The 15,672-nt window shown below is 34.2% G+C and overlaps 1 protein-coding gene across 1 annotated transcript; it reads left to right on the top strand.

Annotated features, from left to right (window-relative positions):
• Nucleotides 1-869: 869 nt before the first annotated feature.
• On the top strand, nucleotides 870-2,457 carry LOC145076708 (F-box protein At5g07610-like). The gene has a single exon (XM_079022515.1). The coding sequence runs from the start codon at nucleotides 1,136-1,138 to the stop codon at nucleotides 2,333-2,335; it is 1,200 nt and encodes a 399-aa protein (XP_078878641.1). The 5' UTR covers nucleotides 870-1,135; the 3' UTR covers nucleotides 2,336-2,457.
• Nucleotides 2,458-15,672: the final 13,215 nt, after the last annotated feature.

Raw genomic sequence — 15,672 nt, 5'->3', positions numbered from 1 at the left:
TTTACTATTTTAATTAGTCTTTGAAAATGTTATATACCGTTGGCACAAAAAGACTACATATTGTTGTTATTTACTTCAACCATAAGAACAAAATAAATTGAAAGTACAATGTTATTCTTGGGTAGATTTTTAAATATACAATGTCTCGATACAAAAAAAAAAAAAAAAAAAAAAAAAGTGCAATAGTGTAAAAGTATGAAATAGTAGTATGTTATTATTATTTCTTTCAAGCTGGGTCAATAACATAATATACTGTGAATCCAGAGGACAACATTTGTGTCTGAAAATAATCTAAAGCATTGACATGCAGTAGCCCGCGTGAAGTATGTTATGAACAACCCATCTTAAATAAAATCGTTTTCTCTTGGAAACCAAAAGGGTCATGAGTCTTCTATAATGTTTAATTACTTATTCTTCGTAGATAAAAAAAAATTAATTTTAAATATAAAATATTAATTTGACCTGAAAATCACAGCGAGACCGAAGGAAAACCAACAACAAGTTGTGTCGCTACCATTTTCTTTATTGCAAAACTAAGTGTACTAAAAACTATGTCCATTGATCTCATTTCATAACATTACAATTCATGACTCGTGAGACTATGTTGATGAACTCCATACCTTTTGGTGTTACCAAACCAAAAGTATCAAAAACAAATGGTATCAACACGTATTGATTATTTATACATGTTTTCTCATGCTTACTCTCATTGATCCAAACCAAATTTTGTAAAAATATTATAAGGGATAAAATAATCATTTTATACCATACTTAAAACCATAACTGTTTGGGAAAAACAGAAACATGGACCAAATTAGATTAAGAAAATATTAGACCTAAAAATGCAAACATATCGACCAAATTTGTAATCAAATCTAATATTTTTCTAATGAATGTTGTTGGAAACTTGGAATGGGAAAAAATGGAAATTCAGTTTTCACAAATGTAAAGTCCTTTTGTTGACAGGGTTTTAGAGGCCTTAAAATTATTTGACAAATTCGCGTCAACATGACCTTTGGTAAAGCTTCCAAGGCAATCTTGTTTTCTGTTTACTATCAGCTTCCACTGCAATCTTTGACCATGAAACCACACCTTAAATACACCTCTTCTTCAACGCCTTCTACCCACTCCAAAAATGACGAACACCAGATCCAAAATCAAAAAAACCCACAACACAAAGAACAACCGGTCTGCAGCTTTAATAGATTCAAACGATGATGTTTTGATCGAAATCCTTCTCCGACTTCCTGTTACTTCTGTTCTTCGATTCAAATCTGTATCCAAACACTGTCGTTCCCTTTTGAGTGACCCGCGTTTCACCCTCCTGTATAAAAAATCTTCAATCTCTCCTGGCTTCTTTTGTTACAATATGTATATCCGATTTGATGGTGAGAACCCAACTTACCCGGCAACTCCCCCTCGTTGTAATCTCGACTTCTACCCTGATCCTTGTGGCATTAAAATCCTGCAATCCTGTAATGGATTAATGCTCTGTTGTAGCAAACGAGGGAGCCAGCGTGATCGTAAATATTATGTATTCAATCCCACCACCAGGCAATTTGTAATCATCCCATCGGTTCCTGGAGGCAAGGATGTTCGCAAAAATATCCGTTTTATGGGTCTAGCATTTGATCGAACAGATTGTGTCCACTTCAAAGTTGTTTGTGTTAATCTTGCTAAACCTAAAGAGGACCTATTTCAGATTCAAATCTATTCGTCTGAGACACGGAAATGGAAGATTTCGGATGAATCTATTTCTGCTCCGCATAATACGTACTTCTTCTATGGTGTTTATTGGAATCAAGTGATTCATTGGGTTCCCAACACTTTTAAGCTATCTTGCTTTAAACTCGACACGGAAGAGTTTACACCGTTGCCATTGACAGTGTCGGATGCATCTTGTGGAGGTTATAAATTCGGGTATATGCCCATTTACTTTGGGGAGTCACGAGGCCATCTTCATCTGGCGGATACTCCTGATGGCAGTCGGAACCATTTGCAATTGAACGTATACGAGATGTTGAAGGATCATTCTGGGTGGTTTCTCAAGTATCGAGTGGAGCTTGTTGAGTTTCTGAATGCTTACCCGGAGATGATCCGTATAAACCCAGATCCTTCAATCCCAATTTATTACGATTATCAGTTGTTAGATGTGGTTAGGGGTGAAGAAGAGGATGAAACCTTCTTCGTGATCCAAATTCCAGGGAATCGGATTATTAGGTACAACGTTGCCGATAAGAGTTTCAAGCAGGTATTTGATACGAGCCACTTTTACAGTGGACCAATCGGGTTCGAGGAAATTCATCCTTATGTTGAAACAATAGTTTCTTTATAAAAAGTCCGATGTGTGTGTGTAAACTAATGGGATTTACTATATGTTGCGGCGGTTATTAATCATGTATTTTTTTAATAATAAATTAATAAAAAAAAGTATATAATCAAAATAATTAAAATGTATCTCTGAATATTATTAAAAGAGAATCTTTAATTCTAAATTGAAGAAATCACGGTCATTGATTGCATTTCAATCCTATATTTTCCACCCTTGGATTATTTGCTGACATCATCTTTGTCAACCCCTTTATTTTTGTCCACAAATTTTATAAAATAAAATATATATACTACATTTTAAATTAAAAAGTCTATTAATGACAATTAAATCTCATCAAAAATAAAATGAATTAAATCATGAATTGTAATAATGACAATTAAATCTCACCAAAAATAAAATTATTTAATATTAGGAATTTTATTAATTATAATTAAATCTCACCAAAAATGAAATGAAACAATGTCTCGCCCCATCCCTCATTACTAGTACCCCTACCCTCTCTCCCTTCTTTCTTTACATAATTTATCTAACTTAAGTTTTGTAGTGGGAAAGAAAATGAGGGAAAGAAGAAATAAAATATATGTGGGCTTCGATCTGTGCAGATCAGTCTTGTGTTCGATCATCATGAAAAAAAGGAAGAATGATATAGAGATAAATTTCTTTGGATTATACTTTAATTTGATCGTAGTTTAGATCGATTTTGGGTACGTTTTAGATTATCTTTATTTTATTCTATTTCAACTATGAAGTTCCAATCTATAAAACCTTTCGATTTAAGTTTAAATCCATAATGGTTACATTTTCTGAATCTGCTTCTATTTTTGTTCTTATGATACTATTGATTTTGATTTTTTAAGTTGTAGATATCTGGAGAGCAAAAGGATGGACACAGCAGCACCGCTACCTCTCATCCATTGTTTCAATTTGGAAGATATATCCACTAGGTAGTGAATTTGTATATGTCGATTTTCGTTTTTATTTTTACATTTATATATATGCATTTAGTCAATGATTTTGTTGTGGCTTACCAGGTCATGAATGGGAGATATACTCGAGTCAATATCTATAATGCTTTACCCATTCGATCCCTTCCTGGATTTGGAGATGGAATTTAAACCCTTATACCAGTGAGTGATCCATATATTCTACAACTCAGCAAAACCCAATGGTGATATGTGTTTTGATTTATTTAAAAAACATCTTTTAAAGATACAAATTGGGATCTCAGAAATAAGTTATTCACCTATCCTTTTTTAATATTATAAAAAAACATCTTTTAGACTCAATAGCAAAGAAAAGACAAACTTTTAGTATACCATGTAAATAGATTACATCGATAAATCTTATTGGAAAATGTTGGGGATTGATTAATTTTGGTTAATTAGCATGTTTTTTTTTTGTTAACTTGCGTTGTTTGGGCATGCCGAGAAGCATAGTAAGAACCTTTCACAACCTTATTCTTTTGTTTAACTGGTTTGAATCTTCTTATTGAGTTTACTTTCTCAAGGATAAATGGGTACACAATACACTCTTGAAAATAGGGTTGGGAACATTGTGAGTATCAAGGTTTTCTCAGCAATAAGAGAAGATATTAGTATAAAACTTGCAGTATAAATCATTTTTAATTACATAATAATAACTAAACAAAGATATGTGAAGGATTATTTTTATAATTTAAATTGCAATATATAACATAAAAATCGTATGAAATTTTCATTATGTTCCATTCCATTCCTCACAAACATGTTTTGGGAATGGAATTACTTATTCTATTATCTTGATTTTAGGATTACATATTCATTCCATTTCTTTGTTGTTTCATTCTTTGCAACCTCACATATCTCAAAAAAGTAATTCAGAAATCCATCATACAATAGAAAATGTTTTATAAACTCCTATAAGGGAAGAAGAAAGATAAGACTAAATGAGTGTATGGTGTTAATCTAATTATGATGTTCTTTCATCTCTATTTGCATGTTTCTAGCTTGTTTGTGGTATTGTTTATAAAATATTGCTGTTATATTTGAAAGTTCATTTTACCTTTTTTCATCTTTTTGTGTGTATATTTTAATCTTTCAGGTTTTTTAGAGTATTTGAGAGACCGTTTCTGCTTGGGAGTGGGGTAAAGTCAAGGGCCCTAAAACTGGAGGATAGTTGTATTTAGAGCCACTTAAATATTGAAGCTTTTTGTTGGCATTAATTTCAATAATCATATGTACCTTAGAAGTGATATCATAAATATAGTTTATTTTTTATAACGTTTTTTGTATTTTTATTAAATGTTGTACAGGTGATGTCTACAAGGTGTTGGTATTTTTTGTTGGCAAGTTATTGCGCTATCTAACACCCCAATAATCTACAATATTTGTATAAGATGGTGAGAATTATTATTTTTTTATAGCAACTTCTCTTCATATTGATTATCCAATATGGTCTGAGTTCTGGAATGTTGCCACTGAGAGGATTCCACATTGTGGGGCGTTGGAATTCATTACAAAATAAGGCATGATTTATATGCATTATTGGGTATTGATGGAAATGTTTAATTCTTGCTCATGTTAATTGATAAGTATTTTACAATATGCTCTTTTAACCTTATATTAGGACATTTTCTGAAGAAAAAAATGTTTTTAGTATTGAACTTTAAAAGAAAAAAAAGTTCATACATCGTACTCTTACAAAAATGATTTTTTTGGATTATTTTTAGTTGATATGGAAAGTTACATTTTTTGTATATTGAAGATCATTTATAGGATTGTTTTCTGGAAAAAAAATATTCATTAATAGCATTAAACTTTGCAAAAAATTTCATTAATCGCATCGTAGTTTCAAAAAAGGACTGTTTCGTATTCTTTTTGGCTAATCTAGAAATGATTGGTTTTTTATGCACATTAGAGCTCATTAATAGAATTTTTTTGAAAACATTTTGTTAATGGAAAATGTATTTTCATTTTCTTTTGCATATAGACCATTTATGTAAAAAAAAAACATTTCAAATATGGACCATTTATGTACTTTTGCTCACAAGTGAACCATTTATGTAATATATAAATTTAAATGTTAATTAGTAGGTCATTAATATGACAACTTTCTAGGGAAAATTTATTTTTAGTATTGAAATTTGCAAAAAAAAAGTTCATTAACGACATTGTACTTTAAAAAAAATATTATTTTGGATTATTTTTAGATGATATCGAAACATTTCAAATTTTCCTACATTGAAGCTCATTTGTACGACAATGTTCTGGAAGCGAATTTCATTAATAGCGTTGAACTTTGCAAAAAAAAAATTCATTAATAGCATCGTACTTTTAAAACGTAACTTTTTTAGAATTCTTTAACTGTAGGTAGATTCCTTGAATGCCTACCTTGATGAACATATGTGGAGAAATCTTCTTGGAAAAGGATAAAACCCTGATATGACAACCCGAACAAGAAAAAGAAAAACTCAGTTTTGACTAACCCAATTTATTCAAAATCTTTATTCATTTTAGTAGCTTACACACCATTTTGATGCTCTCAAAATAGCTTATGTAATAATGCTAAAATGTTATTTGACATGTTTTGTACTTTCTAATGATCATTACCAGGAAACCTTTGAAGGATTTTTATACCAGAAAGAATGTGATCAATATACAAAACAATGTTGCATATTCAGAACCTAATGTTCCTAATTTACTGTAATAAGGTCTTCCTGTAATAGTTGATTGACCCTACCTAACTATCCCATGCAAGGTAATGGATTTATGTTGTTCTAAATGTGTTAAAATGTTTCACTTAGGTGTTACTCAACACATGGTTTGCAGACTATCCATATTGATTTCATGATTGAGACGAACACATCACATCGAACAAGATCAGACCATCAACCATATTAGTGACCCCACTAAGATTAGCAATGTAATTTGAGTAATCATCCAAAACAGGCAATAAACTTTGAATTGTAGTAAATCTAAATTGAATTCCTAAATTGTACATTAAACCTTGAACATTTTCAATTAATGTTATCGAGTTGATATGCATTTGATTATTTAGGTATATCGTAAATTGTTTAGTTTCCCCTATTGAATTATGGCGTAAATGTAAAGTTTTACATTTAACTGTAAACATGAGGCTTTAGTTTGGTTGTCTAACTAATGATTTGGATGAGACAAAAGCATTTGATGAGTTAATTCTTAAAATTAGTGAAGGTAATATTGGTGGCCCTAATGATGGTGAAGCTGAAGTTGAATTTCCAGAAGATGTTGTTGTTCGCTCTACAGGTGACCATATTCATTCAATTGTATCCATCATTTGAAAAACATCTTAATGATCCATCATATTTTCAGGATAAAGCTATTTTGGTACCTACAAACGAAGAATCTGATGCTACCAATGACTACATTTTAGGATTGATGAAAGATGAAGGGAAAACATATATGAGTTCAAATTCTTTATGTGAGATAGAGTTACCAGATTTTTTTGAGAAATCAATCTACTCTTCAGTTGTGTTGAATGGTTTTAAGGCAACTAGAGTTTCCAACCATAAACTTACACTAAAAATAGGTGTTCCGGTCATGCTACTTCGTAATATCGAGCAAACCAAAGGACTATGCAATGGTACTAGATTACATATTGTTAGGATTGGAAGACACGTCATTGAAGCCTGAATCATATATGTTAGATTCTTCAATGAGACTACTTATATACCTTGCAGGATGTTAACTCTGTCTAATAAAAGAATCTCATTCCGTTTTTAGCGGAGACAATTCCCCATAGTTGTTTATTTTGTTATGGCCATTAACAAAAGTCAATGACAATAATTATCAAATGTTGGATTATACTTGCGTATGCCCGTCTTCACTCATTGTCAGTGATATGTTTTTTGTTTCTCGCATCACAAGTGAAAAAGGATTGAAGTTACTCATATATGAAGAGGAAGGTCATCTAACTAATAAAACAAAAAGTTATGTCTACAAAGAGATCCTTCAATGATTATAGATATTTAGGTGTTCCATTGTTTTTTTTTTCCAGACATTTCAATGTTACCAACAATGCTAAGTCTATTTCTGTTACTTTATTTTTTTTATAGTGACAATTTTTTATACCTTTGTATGGGGATTATTTGGGAAATCTTCAGAAAAGTTCTAAAATTTTACCCTAATTTACGAAAAGCCCCAAACTAAATTTTGTTTACGAAAAAGCATGAATTAACGGTAAAAATGATGATTTGACTCATTTTTTCTGGTTTACCGGTTTTATTACTTACATGTTTCACTAAAGTCTCATTATTTTACCCTAATTTGCGAATAAGTCCCAAAATAAAATTTACTGATGATTTGACCATTTGCTTAATGTAACATACATTTTACCGGTTTTATTACTGACCCGGACGCCTAGTCATTAAATGAGATGATGAGATGAATATGTTAAGTTATATAATACTATGTTTAGCATAAAACTTGATATCCTGATGTATTGTGTATCTTTTTGGAACATAAAATGCATCCAAAGAAGACTACAATAGTTACATAAACTAACAACAACTGCGTTATTTTTTACGTTTATAAGAAATCTCAAATTGTCTATCTAATCTTATGTAACCCGATATATCTATCTCATCAGACATCAACTCATTTTCTACCATTTTTTTTCTTGGAAACACACATTTTATTGGTTTCATTATTGACGTAGATACATAGTCATAAATGAACCGCTAAGATGAATATTAAATTTTACAGTAAATGTGACATTGTATAACCCATCGTATTCATCTTATCAGCTAATTTAATGACTAGGTGTCAGCAATGAAACCAATAAAATGTATGTTACATGAAGATAAGGGACAAATCATCAGTAAATTTTATTTTGTGACTTATTCGCAAATTACGGTAAAATAATGGGACTTTAGTGAAACATGTAAGTAATAAAATCGGTAAACCAGAAAAAAAGGGCCAAATCGTCATTTTTACTAGTAATTCATGTTTTTTCGTAAACAAAATTTAGTTTGGGACTTTTTCGTAAATTAGGGTAAAATTTTAGGACTTTTCTGGAGATTTCCCGGGACTATTTCTTTAAATTTCTTTTATATAGGTTTATTTACTGTAACTGTCTCTTATACTGTAACACCCGTGTGTCAGGGCTAAACATTAATGATAATATAATAGTCTAGGTCAACCATTGGAACTCATTTTGAAGTAATAAGAATGAATCATGTGTTTTAAACTTAATTATTATCATTAAAGATAAAAATAAGCATCAAAAATAAGTATTAGATAAACTTGATATCTAAGAATGAAGTTGTAGTGGTTAAAACAAGGATTCCGAAGATGTAAAGAATATTGTAGCACATTGATGTGTGTGAAACCAACTAGTTTTAAACCTACTTTTAATTATCAAATAACACACAAAAGGCAGTGAACCTATCAATTGTGGTATAGCTAAATAAGCAGGGTATCGAACACAGGGAACGACAAATTAAACTAAAAACTAATTTAATCTAAGTTAATTAAGAAGCAGGGGTTTTTCTCTAGTTTTACAAGACTAGAAACTTACTAATTATTACTAATTTAAAACTAGAAAATAACGATTTAACTAGATTCAATAATTGGAAAGGAACTTCTGTTTAGTTCAACTTGGTTAACTCTATGGTTGATTTTCAAGGTAATAGTGCAATGGATTAATTCTTTCGTTGGTTACCAATTCAAGTGATTAGATTTGTGTTCATTACCCTAATCCTTAGCAAATAAACTAACTCAAACAGTGGCCAATTGTCTAATTTAATTATATTTACTAGATTAATTATTCGGGTTAAGTTAGACTTGCAATAGTTAACTAATTTATTCTTTTTAATTAACCTCTTGTTTGATAGTCATCTTACAAGCTTGCACATGAATTTACTCAATTTTCTTATTAATTCTAGTTTCATATTCATTAATCCTAGACATATAACTATGTGGTCACAATATATCATATGAGGACAATAATCAATAGATGTTCATGCTAATCAATTATCTTCCTATTAACAGAAAATTAATTATTATTCACACACAAGGTTCTTTAGCAAGCTAAAATAACAAAAATTCACCAACTTGGAATTAATCCTACCAATCAATCAAACCATATTGTCAACTTTGTATCCCCAAACAGAAGTCTAAAGGTTTTAGCTCATAGTTAAAGTAAATAACAGCAAACAAACAAAGTCAAGTTGCTTAATCATGATGAATAAACAAAAGAATAAGTGGAATGATGAAATTTTGCGTTAATTACTCTCCGGAATTGAATTCTAGCTTCCTTCGTCGTCTTCTAGGGTTTTTCAGGCTTCTCAATCGTAGCAAAGCACTTCTGAATCGTCCCAGAACTCCCTCTTATCGATCTGTGGAATTATCTTTAAATATACGAATCGACTCGTCGAGTCAACTGGTGACTCGTCGAGTCCCTCTCACATTCCCCGTATTGCGATAACTCTCTGGGATCCCGAGTCATTATCTTCTCGATCCTTCGATTGGACTCGCCGAGTAGAAGTTATGACTCGCCGAGTAGGTGCCTTTTTTAGTGTTTTCCTTCTTTATTCCATTCTCGATCTTCTAACTGTTTCTCCCGCTTCCTTTCGCTTCCAAGCTTCATCTTAGGACTGAAAAACATAATTTAACACTTTTAAGTACCTTTTGTCCATAATATGCGATAATTAAACTAATAAATGAATAAAAATGTATACTTAATATGAACTAATTATGCACATACCACACATGGTTCCTGGTACGTACTCCTTGTGATTTATATTTTAAAATAGTGCATTTTTGCCTTGGACTCAGCGAGTTGAAGGACCAACTCGCCGAGTAGGAGCGGGATAAGACGTGGGGTCTGAACTTTGGACTCGGCGAGTAGACCCTGTTTGGGCAAAAACCCTAATCCGGGTGTTTGTACCCTATTTAAACGCTCTAACTTGGCCTCCTTTGTCCCTAACACTTCCAGAGAGCTGTAGAAAGAAACCCTAGCCCCCATATTGTTCTTGAGAGTGATTTTGGCTTTGTGAAGAAGGTTTGGAGCTTAGAAGAAGAGGGAAGGGGTTAAAGTGTGCAAGGATGGGAGGTAGATCCGGAATCTACACTATGAGAAGCTTCCATTTAGGTAGAAAAGTTCTTACCTTGATCACTAGTTCATTAGATCCCCTTTTTGTCCCAAATTAGTGGTTTTCAAGCCCTAAAACCTCAAACTCCATGTATTCATGCTCTATGTTCTGAAAGGACTTCAGATTGGGACCTTATGGACATCTTAGAAGTGTAAAGTCTCTATGGTTGGAGTTATTGAGGTCCCTATTGAGTGTATGACCTCTTAAAGAGCTTGGATTTGCCTTCTTGAGCCTATAAGGCCATGCATGCATGTAAAGTTTGCAACTTTACGTGATAAGCATGCCCTAGGAGCATAGATCTATGGTTTAGAAGTGTTGCATGTCTCAGATTTGGTATGTATGGGAAGTGGGTCGAAGGGACTCGGCGAGTCCCAAAGTGGAACTCGACGAGTTCTATGAAGATGGTCTTAGACTCGGCGAGTTGGATGAACAACTCGGCGAGTCCTATGAAGATTGCCTGGAACTCGACGAGTTGTTCTTCAAACTCGGCGAGTCATATGAACTGTCACTGAGTAAGAGGGGTTTAAGTGTTGAAGGTCCAACCCTTCGTATCTGCACGCGGAATTAGCAATTTAACGTGTAGCAATAGTCCCAGAACCCCAAATCCTCTTAAGGGATGCTCTGGTGAGGATTTGGAAGCGAGTAGGAGATCTGTTCATGGGGACTCAACGAGTCGTTCTTGGACTCGGCGAGTCGGATCACGAGTCGGTTCTATAGTCCCGAGTAGTGAGTTAAGGGTGACTCAGTGAGTGGGAAGAGGGACTTGACGAGTAGGACCGAGTTAGTAGGAGAAGGACTCGGCGAGTCTGTGCCACGACTCGGCGAGTCCAGTCAACTGGAAGTTGACTTTGACCAAGGAGTTGACCTTGGACCAGGGGTGGGTCAGTCAATTGACCTAAGGGTATTTATGAATGGGTAATCGATGTTTATGGATTTGTAGCCGGAGGATTACCGGTACAGCAGCCAGACGTCTAGCAGTCAGACTTTCGGTAGCTACTTTTCAAGGTGAGTTTCCTTCCAGTAGTAACGGGTCTAAGGCACCAAGGCTGACCCATATAGTCGACATGTTAGTGTCGGAGTGTGGGTAGAGCCCGTATCTCTCTGATAGTGGAGTGTGGGCGAGGCTCGTATCTCTCAGATAGCAGAGTGTGGCCGACGCCCATATCTCTCAGATAGGGGAGTGTGGGCGAGGCCCATATCTCCCAGATAGCGGCGTGTGGGCGAGGCCCGTATCTCCCAGCTAGCGGAGTGTAGGCGAGGCCCGTATCTTCATGAGTGTGGGCGAGGCCCGTATCTCCTAGTTGTTCATTGTATGTTTGTATGGTATGAGGTATTATGGGGGATCTCACTAAGCTTCGTGCTTACGGTTTACAGTTTTGTTTTCAGGTACTTCTTCTTCAAGAGGGAAGGAGTTGGCGCGGTAGCGGCACATCATACAAGCACCTTGTTTTCTGCACCATGAGTCATTCTGGGATTTTGTACTTTGATAGTTGATTGTTTTTCATGTTTCGCTTTTCAGACACAATGTATGTTATGAAATGGTTTGACCAAACAGTGTTTTAATTACAATCGTTTTCTAAAGTATTGATTTAAAAAGAAAATTTTTAGACGTGAAATTTGGGTCGTTACAAATTCCGAAATCCGAGTTATAACGAAGAAGTTATGATCTGTCGAAGTTTTGCGACAGAACCGACACGACGTTGTATGCCGTAAAAAATGAATTTACATTGGAACGCTTTTTAGCCTTAGTGATCTAAATGAAAGTCGTAGAATACGTTAAACCGAGAGCGTGCATAAAAAGAACGTCCAAATCTGACTTCGTATGGGGAAGTTATGATTTTTCTAAGTTTTAGCTTAGTAGTTGCAGCCCAAAAATCGATATTTTGATCGAGTGATTTTTAGCCGAAACAATCTAAACGAGAATCGAAGATCTCGTTAATAGTAGTGCAACGGTAAAAAGACAGACGAAAACGAACATCAGATGAAGAAGCTATGAATTTTTAATGGACTTTTCCTGTCCTGGCCTACTAAAAATATAATATTAAAAATGAAGTCAAAATTAGCCGACGGAGTCTAAATGGAAGTTGTAGAGCATAATCTCACCTACGTGTGGATATAAAGAACGTCGAAAACGGAGCTCGTATCCGAAAGATATGAATTTCTGAAGTTCGGGGCACGAACTTCAACCTGTATCAGAACTCACGACGTGAACTCAGTTATTGACACCTTCAGAGCCTGACAGAATGATGTCGTGACTACGCTCCTGATGACGACCAAGTTCACGATGTGAACAATCCTGGTTCACGACGTGAATAGTGAAATTCAGCCCTATAATATAGAAATCGAAGGCAGCCGGTTTTAGTTGCTAATTTCTCAACCTCTCTCCTACTTTTGTCATTAGTAAGCCTACTTTTAGCCCCCCGAAGTCCCGATATCGTCCTGATACCTGAAGCAAGTCTCGAAGCCCCGAAGATCCTGAGAAAAAGAGTTTTCGAGCCAAAACTCTGCCCGCGAGAAGCCTGGTTTTTGGAGAAAACATCCCGGTTTCATCGAAGAATATTGTTTTAAGGGACGAAGCGTTGTCCAATCGTCGTCTTATCAGGTGAGTGTATAGTCACTATCATCTTACACATAGATATGAAGTATTTTATAAAATACATGCTATGTGTATATATATTGTTTGTTTATTAAGATAGATCAGACATACCCGATCCGGGAATATGGATTAGCTAAGGAGGTAAATTTTAGATCCGGGAGTATGGATTATGTATTTTTGAACTATGTGTTCATCCGATAAGGTATCATGTGCATAGTCCCTTTCATGGACATGATTTTAATACAAGTATTGATTAAAGTATTATATATATATATATATATATATATATATATATATATGTGTGTGTGTGTGTGTGTGTGAAATATTTGTTATTGCCCAAAATATGTGTTAGATATATATTTGATGATATACAACATGCGAATCAATTATGGTTCAATATATGTTAAGATGTGTATATATGATATTATTACTTAAAACTCTGTGTTAAGGATACACTAGTTAGCGTTGCCTAAACGGATATAGTATCGAAAATTGATTATAAGCATTGTAGGTTTTGCCTAGTGATGGGTTAAGACTTAAAAAGGGATGCTAGTTCAATTAAGTTTGGACATTGGGTAGCCTCTTATTAAGAGTACGTGTGTGCTGAGATCGATGATCGGTTGAGTACGTCCTATGTACCAAAGTACATTTTATGTACGAAGTCCTTTTCTAAGCCATGTGTCTTAGGTGTTGCTTGTGCCGAGGTATTATTATGTTCTTGGGTACAAGTCCTACACATACCAGAGTACTATAATGTGCCAGAAGTATGTACAAAGTCTTTTTGACACTATTGTGTGTCAGTTACGGGAGCATACAGGAGTACTCTATTAGTATTCCCCCATACTTTTTATTTTGAAAGAGCTTTGGAGTCATCGTTTCTTTTATGAAGTGATCGGACGAGCTTCATGTGTCAGCATTTCCTTTCACGAAGTAATTGAGAGAACTTCGTAGACTGTCTAATAAAGTGTGTCGGTAATAGACCACTACTAGGTATGTCTGGTGTTATATTGTCGGATAGGGTGAGTCTGGGGGTAAAATACCTCACGATATTCAGACCACTGCTAGGCAAAGTTCGATGCTGGATAGGGTGACTTTGGGGGTAAAATACCTCACGGTATTTGGACCACGGCTAGGCACTGTTATCTAGATAACTACCCCTAACTTAATTGTCTTGTGGTTCTTTCTTTTACGAACAAAGCTTCGTGGTGAAACTTATTCTATTCCCCTCATTTGATGTCTTTATTGATCCTCGTTTGCTGCCAGGGAATTTCTGAAGCAGCTTCGTCAGTTTGTTGTTTATATCGATTCCTTAGGCTAGATCTCGTAAGATCATTGTATAGGGTCAGTATGTGGGGATCGACGGGATGGGATAGATTGTTTTAGAAATATGATATATATATATATATATATATATGTGTGTGTGTGTGTGTGTGTGTTAATAATAATAGTGGTTTTGTAGGATTTAGATATACATTATTATCACATTGTTTGAACTAGGTGTTCATTAAGTATTTTCAAACAAAGTGTTTACCAAGTATTTTGATTTAAGTGTTCACTAGTTGTAATCTAAATATCCTGGCAGCTGCGCCTAAAGGATTATATTGGCAGCTATAGATTTAGTGTCTTATAGATGTACGTTGGAAGCTATGGATTTAGTGCCTTATTGATGTACGTTGAGAGTATGGATTTAGTATTGTATAGATGAATATTGGTGGCTATGGAATTAGTGTCTGTTGTATAAACCTTGGCAATGATGTACTTCGTGCCTATTTGACATAAATTGCAGAGGAAAGCAATGTTGTCACCCCTTTGGTTGTCTATTCGACATAAATTGCTGGGGAAACCCCGAAGCAGTGTTGTCGCCCCATTGAAAAATCCTTAGACTAGGTCCCTTATAAATAGATACTTTAGGGACGTAAAGTGAGGAATACGGGAATGGGTAATCACCTTAGGAATGAATGAATGGAGGAAAAATAATTATTAAGATCTTTAAGAATAAAGAAGATATGGGGTTGGGAAAATTTGGTTAGTTGTTTGATGTTTAAACATAATAAATTACTTATTGTTGGTCGAAAACCCTATATGCTCACCAGGCTCCCAAGCCTGACCCACTCTGTTTTTCTGTATTACAGGTAGTGGAACAAGAGCATAGTTGGACGATGACGATGGATTTCATATTATAGGCTAGTAGATATTAATAAATGTTGTAAGGCCTATATGGTACTGTTGATGCTTTTGGTCTGTATTAGAACATGACATCCCGAGGTTTTGTTATGAAATGGAAAATATATTTCTGTAAGAAATGATTTGATAAATTTTTATCATATTTTGTTTTGGGAACAAATTCCGCAATACTTTTAATCAAAGGATTACTCTGATTTTATTTTAAAAAGCATAAACGAAATCGGTCTTTGTTAGTCGTGAAAATGGGGATGTCACATATACGGTATAAGGACATCTTATATACTACCGAGAATTTCTATAAAACATATAGGCTGTTTTAGTAAATTCACTTTTAAATAGGGATTGTTTATGTAATTTTTATTTAATTTAGAGACAAAATTGCAAAATGGTCTCTGTGGTATGTATTTTTTTGGGGTTTTGGTCCAAATCCCGATTTTTTTAGCTTTGTGG

The sequence above is a fragment of the Lactuca serriola genome, chromosome 9, assembly GCF_051521515.1.
Source record: "Lactuca serriola cultivar US96UC23 chromosome 9, Lser_US96UC23_V15, whole genome shotgun sequence".
In the NCBI taxonomy this organism is placed as follows: Eukaryota; Viridiplantae; Streptophyta; class Magnoliopsida; order Asterales; family Asteraceae; genus Lactuca; species Lactuca serriola.
Note: the sequence above shows the minus strand (reverse complement) of the source record. Positions and strands in the feature narration are given on the sequence as shown.